The 26,085-nt window shown below is 36.4% G+C and overlaps 1 protein-coding gene across 6 annotated transcripts in view; it reads left to right on the forward strand.

Moving 5' to 3' along the window:
- The window catches only part of KCNIP4 (potassium voltage-gated channel interacting protein 4), a gene marked incomplete at its 5' end in the record, with an annotated part of 454,322 nt that overhangs the window by 335,228 nt on the left and 93,009 nt on the right, over positions 1-26,085 (forward strand). For 2 of the 6 annotated variants that reach the window (XM_082760011.1, XM_082760015.1), the window contains one exon: positions 4,466-4,577. The exons of the other annotated variants lie outside the window; for them this stretch is intronic. In XM_082760011.1, coding sequence (XP_082616137.1) covers positions 4,466-4,577 — 112 coding nt within the window. Of the gene's footprint in view, positions 1-4,465; positions 4,578-26,085 lie in introns of those variants that run through there. 6 annotated transcript variants of the gene reach the window in all.

Below are 26,085 nucleotides of genomic sequence, written 5' to 3' on the forward strand. Positions count from 1 at the left end.
CAGACCATAAAAATGTAGCTTTTTAGGTGTATGGACAAGCATAAGTAGATATATTCCTAATTTGCCTAACAGAAAATGACTGAATGTGGAGCTGTGAAAGCTGCTACTCTGTCCTATCATCTCTACCAGCTTGATCTGAGGCCTCCCAGTAGGTCCTGTTTGCAGAAGTAAAATGGTTGGTAAAGGTGTCATCTGACCCAGTGTGTAATTGCAAAAGTGTTAGTGAAAGAAGAAAATCTGCAGGCGAGATACTGCTTTTACTATGTTCTTTCCAAATGTGCAAAGATTGAAGAGAAGGGTTGTGCAGGAAAGCAAACAAACAACAACAAAAAACCACACCATTTTATTATATGCTGGGAAAGGATGTAAGGTAACTTGTAAGGTTAGTAAGGAAATTAAGTTAAGAGAAAGTACGTTAGTAAGAGAAAGGAAGTTCAAAGAGGTATTCAGATAATATTGGGAACTGAAGCTGAGACATGCCTCAGGCTTGAACTTTTTTATAAATGTTGTTTGCATTCCCATTCAGGGATTCCAATGACCGACAAAGCAACAATCATTTAATTTTAGAACCAATATATAGCAAGCTTTTTGTGGGGTAAGTTTTCCTTTACTGATTCTCTGTTGGGTGTGTTAACCCAGTCTGAGCCTTACAATAGCACTGCTGCATTACAGGTAATAAAGCGATTGGTTCCAATTGACCATAAGTAGCTACATTATACTGCAGTTCTCCAGTATGGACATACATTTATGCTTACAAACTTGGTAGTGGCAATTGCTGCTACTGCAACATCAAGTGAACATAAAAAGAAAAACAGGTCTGTAGGCTGAGGACATAGTCATGCAATTTAGAGATAATTTAGTTTACTAAGCAAGCCAGTGGGCTTTGCAGTAAAACAAACCAGAATTTGATTACCTACTATTACTAAATGTGATTTAACCTTGTTTAGGAAAGAGAGAGTCTCTCTCTAGTGCTTTGCTAACACTTTATAAATTAAAATGCTGCAGTTACTCCCATGGCCATTCTGTTTAATTTACAATCCACTTGCATACTAGCTATTTTAGGCATAATTGTATAACATACTATGTCAATTAATTTTATAGAAAAAATGAAACCACCTGTAGCTGTTATGTCATGGGAGGGAATTGGTAACGGTTGTCTTATGGGATTCTTTTTGGCTCTTGTTTTCAGAGCAGTAATGGCTGCAGTCCTTTGATTTAGATCAAAGTAAGAACAAAAGCTTCTAGGAGCATGTGGGAGTTGGAAGGTGAAAACAAAGAAAAAAAATAAAGAATAGTAAAATCCCATTCCATAGCCTAGAACCAGACTACTAAAATGAGGAAAACAACTTTAGATGTCTACAGCCATAATATTGCTTCAGTGTAATTTACTTCTAAGGATGAGACCAAACATTCAAAAGCTTGGATGTCATATTTTCTCCCTTGATTACAAACCAATGAAATGTTATCTTGCCTGTACAGGTGTTGATTTTTTTATTATTATTTTTTTTATTATTATTTTTTTCCCTCAGCCTATATCCACTTACAGTCATTAAAGATCTAGGACACTTAGTATAAATATTAAAGATGATATATGAAGTCTGACAAATTTCATCTTGGGTAATTACACTCTGCATAGTTCTTCTACCTAGAGAAAATTTTTCTGCGGTTTTGGTAATGTAAGTATTCTGCTGGTGCGATATTGTGCTCTTTAGTAGCTGCAGCACTGGTGAGATGAACAAAGTGATTTCATATATTAGTCTCACTTTTCTAAGCATTTTATGAAAATTGCACAGTATTGTGTGTTTATCTGTAGCAGCCTGTGCAGGAGGTTTTACATTCAATAAATGTGAATTATTTTACCCAATAAAAAATATTTTAATCGTTCTGAAATGGATCTGTGTAAATTAATTACTCCTGGTGGTTCCCCAAATGCTTTCTACTTGCCACAGCTTTCTTCCTTAACTCTGAGATATAAACTTTTTTATCTAGAAAACTGAAGATTATTGCCTGTGAACAGATTTCTTACTGGCTAGATAGTAGGAGGATTAAATTCATAATCAGCCAGATAGTTTGCCTAATAAGCTCAGATCTGGCATCAACAAGAAATTGAAGATTACAATTTCAGCTAACCTGCACGTAGGTGCCCTTTCTGTGTTTATTTGAGTTTCTTTCTCTTCTGGCTGACTGACATTTCCCTCTGGAAATAAGAGTACAGAAAGAAGGACAGCTAATTAATATCTCCAAATTTTGTTTCTATTTCTAGCTCAGCAGCAGTTTCCCTATTCAGCCACTTTTAGGGAAAATCTCAAATAGTTTCTGATGAACTATTATTGCTAGCCAATTAAAGCTTTTTATATATATATATATATATATATATATATATATATATATATCACTGGGCAGATGTAATCATTTAACAAAACAGTAAAATTCAAGTCAATTAGCAAATAATGATATATCCTCACCTTGAAAAGTGTGTTCCATTTTGGTCAGATCCATTCTACATTAGACAATAGCAGATAAAGAATGTCTGCATAGAAGAGAAATGGAAATCAAAGTATAAAGAGAGCCTTTATCTTTGAGAAAAGGCTGAGAACACTGATTTTTCCAAGAAGATGTTAAAACCAAAATATAGTGGAAAGATAAATTACTTCAATGTATTTGGGATCAGATAGGCATTCTTATTTCTTTGCTGTCATGTGCAAAACTCAGAAGAAGTAGAAAAGAGGAAGAGTTTATAAATGACAATGAAAACTTACTGTAAGAACTAAAACAAAAGCTGTTATTAATAAATTTGAAATTTAAAACTGTTAAAGGAAAAACATATACTTCCCATTTTTACTGTGTTAATTAGACTGACAGACTGTAGTTAAAAGATAAGATTTTACTGGAATTAAACTATGTTACCAATGTATGTAAGAGAAATATGATAATTCGAAATAATTTTGGAGACCTTTGAAACCTCATAAAATTATATACCTTAAATTAATTAAAATTAATTAATTAAATTAAATTAAAAATTATACCTTAATACATAAATCACATAATTATTATTTGACTATTTTTAGAATTTCAGAACAGTTTATTCCTTGTATGTTCTATTCATAGCATCCTGCATGTTATCCTGAAGCATTATGATGTGTTAAATTGGGTAGATTGTTTGTTTTGAAATGGCAGGTCTTATCTTCTTTTAGTCAACTTTGAAATTATTAAAGTTCAGTTCTGAGCTTTATAAATAATATCTTGGAGCATTTGTTTCTGCTTCCAAGAAGCAGGGGAAAATTTCAGGTACTCTCTTTTTCTGAGAGTTCCTTTTACATTACTGCATTGGACACGTGGGCAGGATTTAGTTAAATTATTAGGATGGGCACAAGATTAGTGTTTAGGGTTAACCTTACACTTTTTATGCATGAACTGCATAAATATCCTTCAGATCCTATTTTTCACACTGCATACCCTCTTGGAAATCACATTAATAAACACAGAGCAATTAATTTTATACAGACTGTCCCCTAAATCAACTGGGATCATAAGCTTCTTTTGTTTTTCCCCTGATGCACAGCCTAGGTAAGATCTTCCCAGTAGCTGTAGAAAATGCCTAATTGCCATTTATAAGATCAGGATTTGGGGCTCAACACTTCTAGGTTAATGTTCTGAGACCGAAAAGCGATGTTTTGTTTCTCAATCAATAAATAATACATTCTCTCTGGCTGCAGAATAGAGGTTTGGACACTGCACGTTTCCTTGACAGCACTATATTTCGCTAGCTGGAGGCACCAGTTGTGCTGATGTGCATTTCTTTAATTTTCAGTCTCATTTCCACTAAAGATTTTAATTAGATGCTGGTGATGCTTAAGAAGAGGAAGGAACAGTGCTTCCCTGCATTATTTCTTGTAATGCAGAGGGCAGGGGTTTTCTGATGTGCAGCATTCAGCATGTGTGGAAACAGATGTATGTCTTTAGCAAACTGTCATGTGTCACACTTAACAAAAATTGTACTAAAATAAGCTGGGGAAGGACTGTGAAGCTCAGGGAGAATCGCAAAGCCTGGGTCTGGAAGCACTGGAGTGAAGAGTGCTGACAGCAGCGTGCTCCCTCATGCAAGTTTGCAGGGAGCATTTCTTCTTGGCACCGACACAGCAAAGTCTCCACTCCTGCCACAGATGTTCCTCCAGCAGCTCTGAAGTAAGGCTGCTTGCTGGATACCATACCTGGGGGTTAGTGGTCCACCTCAGCCTTACAAGTTGACTCACTACTGATTATCCAGTGCTTAGAGAAGCATGAGATGCAGGGTTTTATCTAATAATTCTGTCTCAGCTAGGGTGGCTGGTGAATTGCCACAGCCCAGCGCAACGTCGCTTTGTACTACTGCAACTTTCTTCAAAGCAAACTATTGGTAAAATCCTCTCGTTTCCCTCTGATCACGAGCTGGTGTGACGACTGGAATGATTTGCCTGTTGGAAGAATGTTGACTCTAGAGTGGGAGTCGGAGGGACTGCAAACAGTGGGTATTGTTGTGATTATATTTGCATCTCTGAAGCTGCTTCATTTGCTGGGACTGATTGATTTTTCTGAAGGTAAAGTGGTCACTTGCAGTTTGTGCTGTTTGTAGGTGTGGTATCTGATCTGCTAAAATAGACTTAGAAAGCATCAGGTATAAAAGCTGGGAAATGAAAATGCTTGGGAAATGAAAGTAGCATTCAGACTAAAAATCTGGGTTTGTTCCTGCTGGTTACTTTGTTATTGTAAAACAAAAGTATATGCTAGCATCAGGTTGTAATTTTACAAGGAATTAGAAAGGATGAAAACAGTGTACATAACATTTATCTGTCAGTTGCCTTTGAAAGCTGTTCACTGATAGAAAACTTGGTACATTTAGTGGATCTTAGTTCACATTTATAACACTTTGCTTTTCTGATTTATGATGCAGTTAGAGTTTTGTTCTGCCTCAGTATCTGTGTTTTACAAATCAGTTTCATAGATAAATGCAAAACATTATTAGTATAGGATAAGTAATACAGGTGCAAGTTTAGAAACAAATCTGCTTTACGCCTTTCAGAAAAAAAAAAGAAACCAACATAGATACCAACATTAAATATGGGTATTTTAAATATATAACAAATCTATGTTTTAAAACTCGCTTGCTCAGATTCCTGTCTGCGCTCTACTATATGTTGTATCATTTAGTCTATGCTCAAAGAAGACATCACATTAATTTTAATAGGATTTTTACCTCTACACGAAGTGCTTGTTTAATATATACTTTATATAAACAGGCTATTTCAGTTCAGTTATTAATGAGATCTTTGTCTGTCAAAGAAATTTTCAACTAAATTTCTTAGTATGGACTGGTGTAGTAAGCAGAAGCTATTCACTCACAAAAACCTTTTCTCAAAAAATACTTTTTATTTATTTATTTATTTATTTTTCTCTGTATTTGTACATGTGAGACCAAACCTCTTTTGCTTTGTAACTGTTTCAGTGAGAAACACATAGCCAAGGAGAACACTCCAGTTTTCTGAAACATTAACTTTTCATCATGGAATAGGATCTTTGATGGATGTAGATTCACATCATCACCTCATAAAATCATTCAGTGTGCTGATAAAATGTGAAATCTTTAACATAGCACTTCTACAGTTACTGAACTATTGAAATAAATCATCCTTAAAACCATATGTGAAGAAAATATATACCATTTCTTATTTTTCTTTATAATACATTTATTATGGAATTGTAAAATTACTACTTGAATTCTAAACAGATGTGTTTTTTTTTTCTCATAACAACCTTTCTTTTTGTTTCTTTATCCTCTGGGTGTGTATAATTTTTAGCATTAAAAATCCTCTTACTAGATATGTGTTAATTTTTATTACACATGCAAATATTGTTTATAGAAGAATAATTATATGTATATACACTCTCTTTAGCAGATGTGCACAGTTACATGTCTTTCTTAACTTTTCACAGAATAATGTTGCTGTTAAGTCTGGGAAAGTGTTTCATGTAATTCCAATTCCTTTCAGGAAAAAAAAAAAAAAGGGGGGAGGGGGGTAAAAATTATACCAGTTTTAATATAAATAGTAAATTCAAGACAGTATAACAGCAGAAATCTAACTTTTTGTGTTAATATACTTATTACTGCCATCCATGATAATACAATAATTTCACTTAGAAGTGACATAAAACCAGTCTCTAAATATAAAAATCTAAATATTATAAAGTAGAGTGTGTATATATAACATCTCCAGTGTGAATGGCTGCAATGACCTGGGGGATTTCTAGTTCCCTTAAGGCTGATGTAGCCTATTTTACTCATCCATGTTGGTGCACTGCCATTACCATTAAACAATAATTCTGCTCCAAATGATTAAGGAATATTTATAAGGTATTCAGAACTTATGGCTTGTCGTCCTCACACTGAATGCAAGGCCGGGTTTATTGATATGCAAGGAGGACCATGACATGCAGGTCAATGTTGATCCTGAAACCAAAATGGGCAATAAGCCCTCCCCATCTACCCCACAGAGGCAGGGTGTGAAGCACATGCTGAAATAATTTTTTTCTGTAGTTAGGCTTTTGAAGCATTAACATGTTTGTCTTAATATCCACAATATATTGACTTATTTTGAAAATGTCACTGTTGCATAGGGCATGCTTATCCCATTGTTTGCCAATAAAGGGCACAGAAGACAGCTAAATAACAAATCCTTAGTTGCTAACATGTTAAAACTCCACTGATTTTTGTTGAAGCTGTGATAATGCAAAGCGTCAGTTTCTACCAGCAGAGTGAGTTGTCTAAGCCCAAACCAAGAGTAAACAGCAGAACTAGGACCAGAAGTGATCCACAAAAGCATTATTGTTTAAGTAATTGGAGTATTTCCATGCTAACCATTCACTTTTCCTGTCTATCCACACCAGTGTAGAGGTAGCTTTAGCTTCCCTGCTTGTTAATCTGTTTGCAGGGTGAAAATGCAGCAGCTTGTTTATTATTTATTTTTATTATCATTTATTTTTTTTTTTTAAGCAGAACAAAGATAAAAAATAGTGTGCTCACAGAAACAAACAAACAAACAAAAACACCTCTTCTTTGACACAACTGAGTTTTTTTACCCAGTATGCTTTTTCCCCCTGGACCTCTCCCACAAAAGTATACTTTCAGCTGTCGCTTGCTGTGCTGTCTATGGTGGACAACCACCTTCCCTTGCTTTACATGATGAAGAGGTTATGGTGAAGAAGAACTTGGCTGTCCACACTCTTCCATGGGAAAGTTAGAAGAATCCAGGCAATTTGTTAGTTTTTTGTTTTGCTTTTGTTTTCAGTGTTGAGTACTTGACAGCACAGGGAACCTGACTTGATCCTGTGTCCTAGTCTAGGAACTATGCTGTGCTGCTTCATCCTTCCTCCACTTTCCAGACAGCAGGAAAGAGAGACCAGAAGGGAACAAAAACTGGCTTCACCGGAGCTAGCAAAGACAGAATTAAATCAATACCACTTTTAATGTGAGAGAGTGAAAATCTCCTTTTCCTCGCCTTCCATTATTTTGTGAGTGGTTCGACACTGATCAATATATTTCCTCCCGCTTACTTGATAGAAACTTTTGCTGCTGGGCAGCTTCCCTCAAAGCTTTTGTTTTGTTACACAGATGGAATGGGAGCAGAAGAGGGAGTTCAGAACTGGAGCAAAGGATCAGAGAGCCAGACATAAAGGGAATTCATCCACTAGAAACAGGGAGGGAAGATACTGGCAAAATGAAGGATTCAATTTACTGTTGTTTGCACAGAATATCTCTCATGTGGTAGCTAAATGTGATACTATATAAATATGTGTAAACAACATTACACTTCAGGGGACTGCATAAACTGAAGTCTTTAGTAGGACAAACTTCCTCCTTCATCATGCATTGATTATGTTGTATAACACCTCATGTAGAAATGTTTTTATTTTGTGCGTATCAACCAATGATGCAATCTGTTCCATACCCTGCTATTCTCGCTCTTTTCCTTCCATTAAACTCTGTTTTCTGAGCTTGCTATTATTTTTCAAATGCTTATTAAGATTTATATTTCATATTTGATGTATGAATGGCCAATTAACTCAAAATCTTTTGAATAGTAGGACCCACTAGTCATGTCCTATAGGTCTTTCAACTGAATGGACCATCAAGACTATTTGATCCTCATTTTTTCTTACTGTGATGCAAAATAAACAGTAGTTTACTTACAGTTATCAATAAACATATATGTCTATAAAATCAGCTTAGAGAGTGAACAGAGTATTGCTGTTGTGCTAAGAATTTGGAAATTAGGAGAGGGGGCTATATTCTTTAAATAAGAGTATTTATCTGTCTTTGGACGGTAAAGTAGCAAATTTTCTTTCAAATCATCCAAATGTTGGATGGACGGAAGTCTAGAAGTCATGTTAGTGCATTTGAACTGATTTGTTCTGTCACACTAACATGCTGAAATGTGTCTTTTTTTTTTTTTTCCTAGCTATTCTGTACTCAAACACCTAAAAGCACATAGAGGATAAGCTTAGGTCTGTCTGCAACCATCTGTGTTAACATGTTGTAAGTTACCCTTTTAGCTTAGCAAAACCAGTAAGATTTAAAATATTGCCTCAAGTGCAGTATGACTCCTCCTTAGAAAATGAATGATATGGGGAAAGATACGCTGCTGACAAATTCTCCATTGCTTTGTACTCTTATAAGAAAAATGGCCCCCAAAAGCAAGGGAGTTTTTAGGAGAGATATTTTGTTTAGATGTAACTTATAAGAATTATCCAATTTTTAATGTCCTTATACCCGTGAACTGGTGTTCTAAAGAAAAAAAAAAAAAAAAAGTTCAATTTCCATCAGATTCTCCTATCATGCTTCCTTCCATAAAATATCTCTCAGATAAACAGAATGCAATATAGCATCACTCCACAATAAACAGAAAGGCAAGGAATATACCACACAGAAGGAATATACCATACATCCTCAGCAACTATGTGTAATACCTGATTGGGATCTCTTATCAGTAAGCTGTTCAGTTTACACATGATGAAATGTCCATTTTTTGCATGTATTTTTTTCTTCTCTAGAGACACTTGTGGGACTCAGGGAACTATTTCATTCTGAGTAAGCCAGTATGATCTGCCTCAAAAAAATTCTGTTCATGGATGCTGCTATCCTATTGCCAGTTCATGGCATCAAGGCACATAATGTTTCCCGTGATCATCAGTGATGCTCTCACACCAAAAACAAGAACTAATAATTCCTTCAGCATCAAATATATTACCACTTGTGCACTCATACATTTTTTTTTTTTTTCTCCTGAGTACAGGTAAATGGAAGATGTTAAGGTTCAAATATTAATGTAAGGTGTTAAGACTCAAATACTACCTTTCAAGAAGTATAACTCTCCACCTCAGGTGTGAACAAACTGCATACATAGTCTTTTCATTTTGGGTGCTACCCCAACCTTATTTGTAAATCCTGACAAAGATTCTGGATTCAAGGTCACTATGGGAAATTCTGTAATTATAGATGCATCTATGGATTGCACAGTAGAAAACATTTCAGACAAAATGCAAAACTGTATTAAGTTGCTGCTTTAAATCCAGTCTTGAATTGGTTAAAATTTGAATGCAAATTTCAGCAAGTGTATGCTTATTCATAAAGACATATCTTCTTGCACATGCCTATGTTTGGTGCAAAAGAGGTTGAAACTTTTTGAACCTTGTAACACACTGTTACATCTAACTCAGGGTTGTTGAAGATGTTCTATTTTCTCTTCAGCTTGCATAAGAAACTGTTTTCCTAGGATTGCATTTGGGACATGACATCTTAAATAAGACCATCATCTTCTTATGTAAAAGGAGAATAATCTTAACACAATTGTATCAAAACTGACGGTTTTTTGTTTTGCTTTTACTTTATTGGCTTTCCTACCTAGAACCAATGAAAAGATACCCAAACAGGGAAATCATGCATCAGGCTAAATGTTTGTTTTACCAAACTATGAACTAAATGGGACAAATTGCATAAAAGTTTTGAGGAGAGCCTTATTATCTTATGGACATCTTTTCATCAACAGTTTCCCATGGACTTCTTTAGTAAGGTTTGTGTGAGGATAGCAATGACAGCATCAGCTTCTCCAGAACACCCAGACACTGAATCAGTGAGGTCATTTGACATCCATAGCACTCTGAAATCAAAGTTTGGGTACTGGCTGTGCGAAAAGTAGAAGAACTCTTTTAAGAAATGCTTGAACTACCTGGTATAAACCAGGAAGACTTCTGTAGGGACAACTTAGGTAGCTTTCACATAAGATTTTCCAGAAGGATCAGCTAGTATGAATTTTCTGGACTGACCAGATAAAACATTTCTTTTGCACTCACTCACTGGGCTAGAATTACTCTCTGGTTCAGGATCACACTTTTTCATCCTATCTTGGGAAAAGTACCTTCTGGTCACACTGCTGTGGGAAAGCCCTTCCCCTCAATCACTGGATGCTCCTTCTGAATGAGCATTCCTAGTCTTGATTATTCTTCAGGAAAAGTTTCTTAGCGATAGTCATTTTAGTCTGAGGAATTGACTATTTTCAACCAATTAGGGCAGTTTCTCCATGTATTCATCTTTGCAAAGACTTTGAGCCTCTTCTGAATTTCTTTCAAGAAATGCTGAGTATTCATCTTAAGTAGATCATACAAAGACATCTGTTTTTTTTGTTGTTGTTGTTTTTTGGTTGGTTGCTTGCTTTTTTGTTTGTTTTGCCACCTTTTCTGCCATACTAGATCAGACTCCCCTTTTCAAAAGCACTGGGTTTTATTAGGTTGCACTGTACACATGAACTGTGACCTACCTTTAATCTCACTGTTACAGGTTACTAAAACAAATAGATTCTTTATGAACAAATTATATCAAAAGATGAAGAAAAGACCACACCGAAAACATCCAGTATTCAAACATAACAGCCCGAAGAACCACCGCTGGCTGAAATAATATGGAATTTGAAAAGGAAGTATGTGTTTTCTTTCAGAATATAGAGAAAAACATAAAATAGAGGCAAGTTACATGTATTTGATACATGTAGCAAAGTCTGTATCTAACAGAGCACGAATACCAGAATCTTCCTAAAGAATGACCTGCATACACATTTTCCCTCTGCGTGCTGCCATTGCTTCAGGTTCAACCTGCTTTTAAAACGTAGCTCCACATAAACTAATTCATTTTAAGATGACAGAGATTTACTATGACAAAGTATGCTTCTGAAACATAACTGCACTCAGTCAGATGAGTTAAGGTGAGGAGAGAAAAGCATTGCTAATCATGAATATACTTCAGCACTGAGAATCTGGAAGGCTTTACTGTTAGAAAATGATACTTGCAAGCATAACTAATAATTACCTGAAGTGGCATTATAGAACAAGATTAAAAATATGCAATAATAGAATGAGTTAATCCTTAGTCATGCACTGATTAGTCACCTTTAGTCTCTTGGAATCTTAAATTATCTGTTCTATGTTTGATGCAGTTTTAAACAAGATTTATTTATTTTATTTTATTTTATTTTATTTTATTTTATTTTATTTTATTTTATTTTATTTTATTTTATTTTATTTTATTTTATTTTATTTTATTTTATTTTATTTTTACCTTTGATATTAATGAGAACATGGGAGATACTAGATTTTTTTAGGGATCTATATCTCTGGATTATGTGTAGATCTATATGAAACATCAAAATTTACAGAGCAGTTGAATCTGTTCCATGTAATGAGAAAATGATAATATAATTTAAAGCGATTATACTATAATTTTATCATCCATTATTGCATTTTAGATAAAAATCCTCATCTTTGAGAAAAATTGTAAAAGCAGACATAAAGCTGAGTTTGCAGTGTCATCTGGACACTTAATGTTCTATAACTGCTTCATGCTACTGTAGCAGCATAAAGAAGCACACATATCGGGCTCTTCAAGTTATAGAAATGTAATATGCCCTTCTAAAGGTGGCAGTCTCTGAACTTTCAGAACTACCATAACAGTAGATTGAGTGCATGGTTGTATGCATCTATGTACATTGGTTGAAGAGAAAAAAATAATCTAAAATTAAGATTTTGTGTACCAAATTTTGGCACTAAGTAACTTTTAATGGCTATGGTGTCCAGAGAAAACAACTATGTAGCAGAAGGTCTGACAAATTCTTAGGTGGTATTGGTAGAAGTTTGTCACCTTTTATTAAAAAAAAAAAAAAAATGAAGGGAAGGGAAGGGAAGGGAAGGGAAGGGAAGGGAAGGGAAGGGAAGGGAAGGGAAGGGAAGGGAAGGGAAGGGAAGGGAAGGGAAGGGAAGGGAAGGGAAGGGAAGGGAAGGGAAGGGAAGGGAAGGGAAGGGAAGGGAAGGGAAGGGAAGGGAAGGGAAGGGAAGGGAAGGGAAGGGAAGGGAAGGGAAGGGAAGGGAAGGGAAGGGAAGGGAAGGAAAAAAAGTCATTATTGATCAATTTATTATTTGTCTGTAAAATATATTAGTGATGAATAGTCTATAAATATTAAAGTAGCAGGCTGCTGGGTAGATTTAATATTTTATATTTGCTTTTAAATGGATGGCTGAATTCCATACTTTCATTTGTCTGATTTTCAAATGTTTATTTAGGTGAACTGATCTTGAATATTTTTGATAGGTATCTGCCCATATTTTAGGTATATTTTATTTTCAGCCTTCCACTAATCACTTAAGAAAGAATGAGTGATGATTCAATTGTTTGTTTGTAAAACAAACAATTGTTCAGACAACAGGGGTTTTGGAAGTTAGGAGGGATATTAATCACAGTTCACTGAAATGAGTTAAGCCAAGATGAAATGCAGCAGTTCAGTGCCTTTCATGATACTCCCAAAGGTAGTTTGTTCCTTGCAGATAAAACTGCTGGGTTTGGAGTGGGAAAGTGGATTTAGAGGAGAGAAGGGATGGTTGAGCATTACAAGAAAAGTAAGGTCTAGTTTGCTCTGTGATCTATCACCAAGCAGCAAATAGCAAGGCAAGGAGGGACTCAAAATTGAAAAAAAAAAAAAAAAAAAAAAAAAAGGAAAGTAAATAATACCATTACATTAAAGCATGTACACCTATGTAAGAAGAGGAAATGTAACATTCCATGCTTAAAAAAAAAAATTAAAAAATAGAGAATTATATCCCCTGATTATCTAATGGGGACACCACACTAAGTTGTGACCCTTCAGATATCACAACATCAGAAGTGCTGGTTCATCCTGACTATATCATCCTGACTATAATGTTCAATTTGAGCTCAGGTGAACTGGGTAGGTTGGCATTTGTATTGCAAGGTTGTGTTTTTGAAGAAGTAATCTGAATCTCTACCTCAGATGACAATAGAAGAATATTACACTTTATGTGAAATATCATTCTTGCTCCTGACAGTATCTTTCAACAAGTGGTAGGGCAGGGGTACTGCTTACACTGAAATAGTTACTGTTGTGTTTTTGACAAAACAGAGTATAAGTGATTATTATCCTTAGATAACCCACATTCAGTTTCTCCCTGTATTTCTTCTATAGTTTGAGTTGCTTATAAGGTGCTTCATTATTTTTCTGTAAGACAGGTATCAATCATTAACAACTTTAGCTGCATAATTGTAAGAATCAAAATTAGATATTTAGAAAGCTGGGTTGGCATTTGGGAACCCTCACAATGATTCCCTTCCTTTTCACTAAAAAATAGTGAAAATTATAATTTTCATTAATTCAGTGACTGTAGTGAGGATAAAGAGATTGAAAGTTGTTTCAGAGGCTAGAGTAGTGAGGTCAGCCAAATGAGTATTGAGAGACACACATCAATAGAAGTATTGTTAATCACACTGTCAAAACCAGGAGTTCATGTTTGAAACCTGATTGTTGTAAGTGATGGTTATGAGTATGTTCAACCTGTTGAGACTTTCTCAACCAAAAAGGCACTCTGAATCCAATCAGAAATGCATTGGCAATAACCAGTAGCCAAGACTTCATTTTTTATTATGAATTATATTTATTTTCTTGTTGAGAAAGTAGGATTCTAAAAAAATGTGGTTCCAATATAAATTACAATAAGATTTTTACTGTAACATAGTAAGCATCTTCTGTTTTACTTTCTTCAGCTATAAATGTTTTGTGTTGCCTATTTTTAAGCATTTACAAACCATTATCTTTCTTCATTACAAGTAATATATGATTCTCATGATTATATATAGAGTAATACAATAATTTATGAGATTTATAACATATGTAAGACATGCTATAGCACATATAGCATGTATGTTATTAAATATATGGCAAATAATTTTAGATAATTTTCATTTTATGGTGTAATAAATGCAAGTAGGCAGATCGGTAGTATCTCACAGACTAAAAAAAAAAAAAAAAAAAAAAGTAATTTTGTATTTCCTTTGAAATATCTCAAGATACAGGCCCTATTTCTTCATGTCTTACTCATATGATATTCTTTCAATACAATATATTTGTAAGATACACACACTTTTAATTTCAGCAAAAAATAATACTCTGATATTAAAATGTGGAGAATTTCTTTGGTATTTTAATATAAATATAAGAGATATAATTCATTTTGATTTAAAACTTTAACATAAATTATAAATAATAACTTGAAGGAGTATTTTATCCTTTGACATTGCAGACAGATTCTTTCTTGTTTTATTTTAATAATGACACACTGCAAATACATACTTCTTTGTTATATTTCAATAATGAATAATATGATTTACATTGCTGAATACAAACAAACAAAAACCAGTTTCCAGTTATTTCTTCCTCCTCTGAGAAATTTTTATTCTCATTACTGGAGTCACTAAATGGAAGCTAATCAATTAATTTCCAATAATTGTTTAAGGATTGGATTCAGCTCCTGGTCCTCAGATCTATCAGAAAACTTTAATGCATTTTTTTTACTTGCTTTCTTTTCTCAGATGAACAAATCTAATGCATTGAACTATGCAAAATTCCAGCTGATTTCTTCAGAGTTTTTACATGTCCACCACTTTATTCTCTTAGCAGAGTATTATGTACAATATAGCACATTCCAAATATAGCAATCAACATAAAAGTATGTGCTGCTTTTTGTTATAAGTAGAGAACCTCAAAGTACTACCAATAAATGGATGCTTCACCATCTACCCGTATATTACCATGAATTTGGGCTTCTGGCTTTTTTCCAAATGGAGATGAAATTGCTGAAAATAGTGTTATTAAAAGCTTTTATTCAGATCTCTCTACCTGTGCAAGGTTAAACAAATATCTCATGGATGAACACTTGAATAAAAGCACCTGAAAAGTCATAATTAAGTAAATTCCTTAATACTAAATCTTTTTTCTTTTATGAATTTTACTGAATTATACAATTATGTGTCATTTGTATAACCCGAGACTATAGTCACATCCATTCTATCAGTTACTTTTAAAACATAAGAGTGTCTGCCCAAAGGCTTTACAGTTCAAGGACCATTTCTGTTTGTGAAGCTTTGGAAGCCAGGCTGTTGAGTCAGGGAGCAGCAATCTCATTTCTAGTTCTCTGCTGCTGAGGAATAAGTAGTGACAGGTCAATATTTATGGCAGCTCACATTTTCTTCACTCTGTATCCTAATCAGCAGCAACTGATGGGAGAGGGGACTCAATGCCATGCTCACATGGATATAGAGCAGTGCAGAGCTGGTCCTTGGAGGCATTCTTACCTGAATATAAGTGAATGCCACTGAATATAAGTGGCAAATAGCCTAATATTTGCATGCAAAGATAACATACAAAGGCAGGTGAAGATTTTCTGCCTGCTACGTGGGTCACAGCCAGTCCAAGAGGCTTTGAAATAGAGGCGTGTTTTGGGTGCAGTGTTGAACTAGATGTATTGTGATTTCAGATTTCAGACAAAACATTTCTGAAAATTAGGCCACATTTCTAGGTATTGATCTCTGCTACCTAGTTCAGATGCCTATATTTGAAAATTAAGCATTGGTGGTTCTTTGCATGATATTTATTCTCTGCAGAAAGTCTTTTTATTTTTTAATGCTTTTAGACCTTTTAAGCAGTGGTATATATGATTGGTCTCTTCAGTGAAATTAATCCAGGCAGGTCTAAAGCATGCCCTGGTACTTAATTTCTCCAGGTTTTGGTTGATTGATGTAGCAGACTCAAATGGCCAGAAAGCTGCCTGGAAACTGCATCAAACTATATAACACCAAGAAAACAGTTCATAGAAAATGTATTTGAATACTCATGTTCATTTTTATTTCAAAAAACACAAGACTTACCCTGCAGAGAGTAAGAAGAATTATTTAACACCAAGGGATTCACAATGTATTATTACTGTACTACACAGTTGCATATTTCTGAACAACAACAACAAAGTACCTTGTAATAGTTTCATTACTTTAATGCTAAGATAACTGAAGTCATAAATTAGAGCATTCCTTCTGCTTAAAATTTATTTCATAATGCCTAAGAGAGTCTAGTTCAAAAAATGAATGAAAAATAAGCATTGTATTTATCTGGTTATTCTAAATAATATCATTCATATTTTCTATTGCTTTTTTTTTTTTTTTTTGGTTGTGGTCTTCTTGTGAAATATTTCTCTCAGTTGCAACCTTAGTTCAAAAAAAAATTATAGGATTACTGTAAGTCTTTCTGGATCATTATGAAAAGGAAGAAGGAAGAAAATATGTTAATGAGTTTGAATTATTTTATTATTATTATTATTTGTTTATTTTCCTTTAATTGTTATGGAGAAAAACACAAAATTCCAACCCTTCACGGAATTAAAACAGGAATTCAGAATATGGCTTGGCAAAATATAGTCAGTTTTTACCTGATTTAGTGTTTTCTGATTATCTTATATAATATTTGTTTTTAATGTTTGATAAATATTTCACCTGTAAATCTTTCCATTCCCCAAACTTGAATAAATAGCAGGGAAAAAAATAATATATTAAAAACAAAAAAAAGGAAGAAATGAAAAGCATGCATCTGAAATCATGGGAAGGTCTACGCTACACCGGGCCTGATGGCACCGGATGGGATGCGCCTCTCTCGGAGGGGGGTAAGGATCTTAGGTCAGGAGTTGGCAGGGCTGATAGATAGGGCTTTAAACTAGAGTCGAAGGGGGAAGGGGCTAAAACCAAGCGCGCCGGTGAAGACCTAAGGGATGGTACGCTAGACTCAGAGGGGCTGTGTGCCAGTGGGGTCCTTTGGTCAGATCCACAAGGTGCTGAGTGTAAGGAGACGCACCTGAAGTGCTTTTACACAAACGCACGCAGTATGAGGAATAAAATAGATGAGCTAGAAGTCCTGGCCCAGTCCCGCAACTACGACATCATCGGCATAAGCGAAACCTGGTGGGATGAGTCCTGTGACTGGGGTGTTGCGATAGATGGTTACAGGCTCTTCAGGAGGGACAGGCAGGGTAGGCGAGGTGGTGGGGTGGCGATGTATGTGAAGCAGGGGCTGGACTGTGTGGAACTTCAGGTCGGCGATGGCAAAGTTGAGAGCCTCTGGGTAAGGATCAAGGGACGAACGAATAAAGGGGATGTCGTTGTGGGAGTCTATTACAGACCGCCTGGCCAGGATGATAGCGCCGATAAATTATTCTTTACAGAACTAAGAGAGGCCTCGAGATTAACTCCCCTTGTCCTTATGGGGGACTTCAACTTGCCAGACGTTAACTGGGAGTGCCACACGGCTGACACGAGCAAGTCCAGGAGGTTCATGAAGCACCTAGATGATAACTTCTTGGTACAGGTGCTAACGGAGCCAACTAGGAAAGGTGCCCTCCTAGACCTGTTGCTAGAAAACAGAGAGGGTCTGGTGGGAGATGTGGTGATTGGTGGCCGCCTCGGTCATAGCGACCATGAAGTGGTTGAGTTCAAAATTTATGGTGACAGAAGGAAAAGTGCCACCAAAACCTCATCCCTAGATATGGGGAAAGCGGACTTCAGGCTGCTCAGGGAACTAGTCAGTAAGGTCCCCTGGGAAACTGCTCTTGAAGGCCTCGATGTCCACCAGTGCTGGTCACTCTTTAAGCGATGCCTCCTAGAAGCACAAGATAAGGCAATTCCAAAATATCGCAAGTCAGGCAGGCGGGGCAGGAGGCCGGCGTGGCTAACCAGGAATGTTCTAATGGAGATTAGGTGGAAACAGAGAGTGTTTCGCTACTGGAAGGAGGGCCAGGCGTCATGGAAAGAATACAGGGATGCTGTTCGTGTTTGTAGGGAGAAAGTTCGAGTGGCCAAAGCACAGCTAGAGTTGAAGCTGGCTGCGTCTGTGAGAGAAAATGAAAAGGGTTTTTTTAGATATGTAAATGGAAAAAGGAGAACTAAAGAATACATAGGGCCGCTCCTTGATAGGGAAGGTCTCCTCACAGACGATGACGTAGGCAAAGCAGAGACGCTTAACGCCTTCTTTGCCTCTGTCTTCAATGCCGATGATGGGCTTCGGGACCCAGGGTGCCCTGAGCCGGAGGACCGGGACGGTGGGGATGACAAACTCCCAGCTGACCCTGAACGTATGCGGGATTTGCTACTCCACCTAGATCCCTACAAGTCCATGGGTCCGGATGGGATTCATCCCCGGGTGCTGAAAGAGCTGTCGGATGTCATCGCGGAACCTCTATCAATTATTTTTCAACGATCCTGGGAATTTGGAGAGGTCCCGGTAGACTGGAAGCTGGCAAATGTTGTGCCAATTTTCAAGAAGGGTCAGAAAGAAGACCCTAGCAATTACAGGCCTGTCAGTGCCTGGTAAAATCATGGAGAAGTTGGTTCTCGGACTTATTGAGGAGCACCTGGGGGACAAAGCAGTCATTGGTCCCAGCCAGCATGGGTTTGTGAAGGGTAGGTCCTGCCTAACTAACCTGATTTCCTTTTATGATAAGATCACCCGTATGGTGGACCAAGGGAAACCAGCTGATGTGATTTTTTTGGACTTCAGCAAGGCTTTTGACACGGTTTCCCATAGGATCCTACTGGACAAAATGTCCACCATACAGCTAAATAAAAACATCATACGATGGGTGAGCAATTGGCTAACGGGCAGGGCCCAAAGGGTTATGGTAAATGGAGCTGCGTCAGGCTGGCGGGCGGTCACCAGTGGGGTCCCTCAAGGCTCCATTTTAGGGCCGGTACTTTTCAATATTTTTATAAACGATCTGGATGTAGGAATAGAGGGTATTTTGAGCAAGTTTGCTGATGACACCAAACTTGGAGGAGTTGTGGACTCAAATGAGGGCATAAAGGCCTTGCAGAGGGATCTGGACAGGTTGGAGAGCTGGGCGATCACCAACCGCATGAAGTTCAATAAGAGCAAGTGCCGGGTCCTGCACCTGGGACGGGGAAACCCTGGCTGCATGTACAGACTGGGCGATGAGACGCTGGAGAGCAGCCTAGAAGAGAGGGATCTGGGGGTCGTGATAGACAGCAAGTTGAATATGAGCCAGCAGTGTGCCCTGGCAGCCAGGAGGGCCAATCGTATCCTGGGGTGCATCAAGCACGGCATCGCTAGTAGGTCAAGGGAGGTGATTGTCCCGCTCTACTCTGTGCTGGTGCGGCCTCACCTCGAGTACTGTGTGCAGTTCTGGGCACCACAGTATAAAAAGGACATGAAACTGTTGGAGAGTGTCCAGAGGAGGGCTACGAAGATGGTGAAAGGCCTTGAGGGGAAGACGTACGAGGAACGGCTGAGGTCACTGGGCCTGTTCAGCCTGGAGAAGAGGAGGCTGAGGGGGGACCTCATCACAGTCTACAACTTCCTCGCAAGGGGTTGTCAAGAGGCAGGAGACCTTTTCTCCATTAACACTAGTGACAGGACCCGCGGGAATGGGGTTAAGCTGAGGCAGGGGAAATTTAGGCTGGACGTCAGGAGGGGGTTCTTCACAGAGAGGGTGGTTGCACACTGGAACAGGCTCCCCAGGGAAGTGGTCACTGCACCGAGCCTGTCTGAATTTAAGAAGAGATTGGACTGTGCACTTAGGCACATGGTCTGAACTTTTGGGTAGACCTGTGCGGTGTCAAGAGTTGGACTTGATGATCCTTAAGGGTCCCTTCCAACTCAGGATATTCTATGATTCTATGATTCTATGAAATGTCTAGATTCCTGTCCTAAACATATTCCTTTAATGTACATTTATCCTCTACTATCATCACTACAGAGCAGTTTAAGACCTCAGAATAAGTCAAAAGTTGAATTTCTGTACAGCATTCAGTTCATGTCTTTCTACATAGACCTTAATTGCACTTTTATTTTTCTTGCAGTTGTATATCCTTTTGACTACTCTCATGTTTTGTTTTGTTTTGTTTTGTTGTTTTTTTCCAAGTAATAAACTTTCTATTTCTGAAACATTCTTTTATGATGACAACAGAGAGCAACCTGGGTAATTTATATGTATAGCAGTTTCATGACAATTAAAATGGGTTCCTGCTTTGAGTGTGCTTTGGGGAAATCATTTATCTTCCTTGAATTACCATATTTTTAAATTTAATGTCCAGAAAATACATGAAATGAATCATGTAAATTGATATTTTTAGCAAAGTAAGGGTGATATGGCCTGTGACTAATGAAGAATGGAAATGTACTGCATATTTACTTTCTGTAGTACTATGGTTACGCTCTTGCTATAGATACTGAGATTTTCTAGGAAACTATCTATTTATGGAGATAATTTTTAATTTAAATTGCAAATTCCTCTTACTCCCAAAAATATCACTTTGTGGTCATAGTTTCTGATAGCAGTCATCTCCTGTAGCTTGTCTTGTGGAAGATCAACCAACATTAAATGCTCAAAAAATGAATTCGATTTAACATCTGTCATTTCTTCATGTATTTGGCACCAATCGTGTATTTCTTATTCGGCAACAGGATAGAAGATACAAAGTAATTCTGAAAGTGTTATTGTAAAATTAGAATTGAAAGCTTAAGTATTTTTTTCTTTGATTACTACAGCTGTCATCCTGCAGTTCTCAGAAAAGACATGTTTGTCAATTGTAAAGGAGAGGACAGGATCAACCTCTGAGCTGCTTTGTCCTTATTTCTTGTCTTTTAAGCAACATGCTGCTAAAGGCCAGGTTGTTTTACTAGAGCTAAAATTAATTTACAACATTTCTTGATGTCACAATAGTAGTGTTTTAATTTAATCATTAAAACATAAAAGTAGCATTTTGTCCTGGTTTCAGCAAATGTGTAATTTGATTTGTTTCTTTACTTCTTAAAAGAAGTAGGATATTAAAAAATAAATAGCAAAAATGAATTCACAAATTGGTGATGTGGAAGGAACAGATTCATGACAGAAGTTGGATTGGGATTAACTATAGTGATTCTCCTTCAATATATGAAATATATAGCTAAAGTACTGTATTATGAAGGTGTGAAGGTATGGTACTAAGTGAAAGTGTACTAGGCTCAACGGAGGAAAGAAGGACACAGTAAGGCAAAGGCACTGCATGATACTCCTATAGTTTATGAGCATACATATGCACAATATCAATCCACTTAAAAAGTGGAAGGCTAGAAATAAATTGAGCTAAGTAAAAATTATCTAAATATTGCTTACAAAACCCTTTAATTGTGATTTATTCTGTTGTTGTACATAGTAACAAAGAACAAGAACTTCCTGGAGCATGTATGATAATCATAAATGTTAACAAGAAAGAAGATTCATCACCAAGATTATGTTTGCCCACAAATTCCTGAAACACCACTGGGGACTTTAATTAAAAAGTAACACATAAAAAAAGAGAGAAAAAAATGTGACTAATTATTAACCTCCATAACTGAACTAATTTAATTAATTGAATAATAAAGGTCACTGTCAAAGCTAACTGGAAAGGTACATTTTCTGTCAATATTTATTGAGTTAGGCTTTTCTGTTTTCTCTAAGCATTATGTACTTCAGAGGGCTGTCTTATGTTCCTGTATATATTCACTACCTGGATCTATAGGGCATCTTGGTATCCATTTAAAGCTATATCTTACCCCGCTGTAACATTCAGTCTAATGCTGGCTCCATAGGATAAGCAGACAACCAAGCCACTGACTAGTGAGCTGGGGTCAGCTTCTATGACAATATCCATCCATGACATATATAGTATTTGGTCATTTTGAGACATTTTTGAGACATCACTCTTGCATTATTTAAAATGTTGCATGTATTTAAAATATGTGCAACAGTATATATCGTTTCAACACCAGAGCAAATATCAGATATCCCAGACTGTTAGGAATGATATTTACAGTGTAATTGAAATGAACTTCAGGTTAAAAAGCCTGTCTAATATTATTCCTTCTGCAACATTATTTTAAATTGGGTTAATACACACTGAGGCATTTTACCAGTCGTGTTCCAATTAATGCAGTGAACCAGATGCTGTTATTTTTGTTTGTTTGTTTTGCAGCTTTTTTGTTTGTTTTGTTTTATTTTGATCTATTTCATATTAAAGATATTTTTAAAAGAAACACAATTGTGATAGTTTAAAATATACATTCAAAACATGTAGCTACTAGGGACCTGTCTTGTACTTTCTCCCCATTCCCATTTCTCTGTGAAGAACCCTTGATGATAATTTTCGTTACTGAGTCTCCAGGAGTTCAGGATGCACAAGAAATGCAGAGTAAATCTTTCTTATTGTTATCATCAAAATAATAATCTTCAGATAATATGAATAAATTACTATTTTTCAAAGCTGCATAAATGTTAGCTTCCACCTGTCTGTTTTTTAAAGAGAAAATTTCCACTTGCTGTTGTTAATTTAATAGCTTCTATTAATAATGAAGAACTTTTCTGAGAGAAAAAGAATTCAATGTCAAAGGACTTTCAGTCTCCTTTTCAGATGATGCACAAATTTATCTATTCACAAAATTGCATTCTGAAAATGAGACATTTGTTGTCATAAAGTATTAATTGCCTTTTTAAAAAAAAAATGTTTGTTTACTAGCATATATATAGTAATTGAAAGACATCTTTGGTTTAAGCATATCTCTTAGGCAAACTGCTGTGTCACAGATGACCATTTTAATAGCTGTGAAGAAATCTGCCTTTCTGAACAATTCATTTATAGGAAAATCACCTCTTGGCTTCCCCTGTAACCTTTAATCTTTTCTTGATCACAGGCTAGCAGAGAAAATAGCTTAGCAAATGTAATTGGTTTTGCTAAGCTCCCACAGCTGGAATGTGGAGGCTGCCACCCAGGCATTCAGCCTATAGGCCACCAAGCACTGCCTCCCAAGAGCAAGACGGGTGAAACCACCTCTGTCAGCTGACCATTCCCCTTAATGACAAGAAACCATCTCTGCTCCCAAGGGAGGGATGGCCTGGGCAGCTGCCCTGTATGTCTCCTGAAAGCAGCCAGCCTGTCTGACAAATAATTGAATCTTACTCCCTGCCTCTCAGTGGAAAGCATTACTCATTTTTCCATCAGACCTGGTTGCAAATTCAAGCTGTTTCAAATAATTTGACTGCCATTGTCCCATTAAGCTCTTTTAATCATTTTCCATTCCACTCAGTTACATTCAGTTGTCTTCAATAAAGCAAATAGAACTTGGACCTTTACTTGGACTTCCAGCATCATCTTCCTAAAATGTATGTGAATTAACATTAATAATTTCACACACCATCATATTTTTAGAATCAGACCTAAGGATGGAATATTAGTGTCAAATGTGGCTGTACACCAGCAAGCACTTCTTTACTTTGGAAGTGACCAAGCAGTGACACAGGTTGCCCCTAGAGGCTGTGGAGTCTCCCTTGTTGGAGATTTTCAAAAAGCCACGCGGACATGTTCCTGAGCAGCCACCTCTGGGATGCCCTGCTGGAGCAAAGTGTTTGGACCAGATGGCCTGCAGAGATCCCTTCCCACCTCAGCCGTTCTGTGATTCTTTGAAATCCCACAGAATGGAGTATAGACAGTATACAAGATAGTATAATGGCAATTCCTATTTCAGAGTACTGGAAACCTTATCAGACACTGAAATATGGGGAGGTAAAAAAGTTGCTAGGAACATCTGGTAAAAACTTTTCAAGAATCAGGTTTTTGGATCTGTTACACTGTTACATACTTCGGAAGATTCTTGCTGATCTGTTTTCTCCACAGTAGTTCCCCAAAACTGGATAGTGATACTGATAAGTTCTATGAATTAATTTGTTACTTTGTGTAGTAGAAGTGCATTCCATGAAACTTAATGTGTAGGGAAAGTAAAGTGCAGTACTTCTGAGGTTCTTCATTGCAACAGCATCAATCATTTCGAAGGAATTGGCTTTTAGTTTCTGCATGACAGTCCTGTTTCTATCAGGCTGTTCAGAAAAGGCTTCAGACATTTCTGTGTATAATAGCTCTAACTATTGATTTGTGTCTTCTGGGCTAGGTTGTTATGACTCTTCATCTGTACATTGTCTATAATAGTCCAAAAGCTAAGTAAAAATTACTCTGCTGTTACATTGCTGTTACACTGACAAATGCTCAGCTATAGTTATGGTTTTGTTCTACTGAAGCAAGCATCGTTTTTTTTTAGTATACCAAAACCTCTGCAGAAAATGCAGCTCATGAGAAGAATTAATTCTTCCAGTCAAAAAAAAAAAAAAAAAAAAAATCACTTGAGTTGCCAAGCTTTCTCTTGACATTCTGAGTTTTATGGGTCACAACCTTTTAAAGGCCATGAAACTCAAGCTTTTCAAAAAAAATATATAAATCTTTGTCTTCATAGCTGTTGTAGGCATCTTTCTACAATATCTGCAAAATCTATTAAAGAAAGAACCAGACATGGAATCATTAAACAAAAATAATAAGAATAACAAGAATTTTTAAAAATTAGTTTCAGAGCATCACTCCCCATCCCCGCCCCCCCCCCCCCTTTTTTTTTTTTGCTTGTTTTTTAAGCTTAGATAAACTACTTATTTATAAAAGAACTTGTAATGGATAATCACTTGGGCAAGTTTTTTAAGACAGAAGTACTTTCAATTTTACCTTCCATGCACTTGTAACTTCCTTTATGTTACATTTGAGCCAGGGGAGTTTTAGGCTAGATGTTAGGAAGAACTTCTTCACTGAAAGGGTTGTGAGGCATTGGAACAGGCTGCCCAGGGAAGTGGTGGAGTCACCATCCTTGGAAGTCTTCAAAAGACGTTTAGATGTAGAGCTTAGGGATATGGTTTAGTGGAGGGCTGTTAGCGTTAGGTTGGAGGTTGGACTCGATGACCTTGAGGTCTCTTCCAACCTAGAAAATTCTGTAAAATTCTGTGAAATTTATTTCTCAGAACTTCTGAATATATTTTATTTTTATGGGTATGGCCTAATGAGTTTATTCTTTACATTCTTAAATTTGGATTGTGATTTTAAATGTTAAAGGTGTTCCTTTCACTGTAATTGAAAAAAATAAAATATTAAAAAGAAAAATTTGAACTTTTTTCTCTGAAGGAAAGTGTTCTATATGGAGTATAGATCTCATAGGGAAACAGTCTTTCTGTCAGCTGGTCTGTTACTCAGACTTGTCTCTGCTGGGGATTTTTAACGGTCTGCAAATAAAGATAAGAAAGGTGAAAAATAAGGCTTTGGCTTTCTGGCATATTTAAGCCACACCAAATATTCAGTATTTGAGTGAAATATGAAATATCAGATGGCTCTTACATCCTTTAATATTTCCTAACACAAGGAATTAGAAAGCAAACTGTGAAGTAAGATCTAATTTAAAACTTATTCTTTATTTAGTATTTATTTATTTTTGACTCTTCAGTTACACTGGTATGGAGACTGCAAAACATTTGAACAGTTTAGTTCACTTTTTATTCAGTCCATCTGGAATCAGGAAGTCAGTACAACCTCACAGTAAATTTTATTTGTGTTTAGGGACCACAAAAAAAAAAAGATTTTCTTCACACTCAAAATATTTTCTCTCTCAACAGAGATACAAATAAGCACACATACATAAACACTGGCTTCACATATAATAACTCAGCTATCTGAATGATTGGTAGAATCATGGTAGAATGTCAATTTTTACAATATTTCTTTTCAGTACAGAGGCTAAAACTGTTCTGGAGCTGAAATCTTATATCCTACAGATATAAGCT

The sequence above is a fragment of the Aythya marila genome, assembly GCF_965140915.1.
Source record: "Aythya marila genome assembly, chromosome: 4".
Lineage (NCBI taxonomy): Eukaryota > Metazoa > Chordata > Aves > Anseriformes > Anatidae > Aythya > Aythya marila.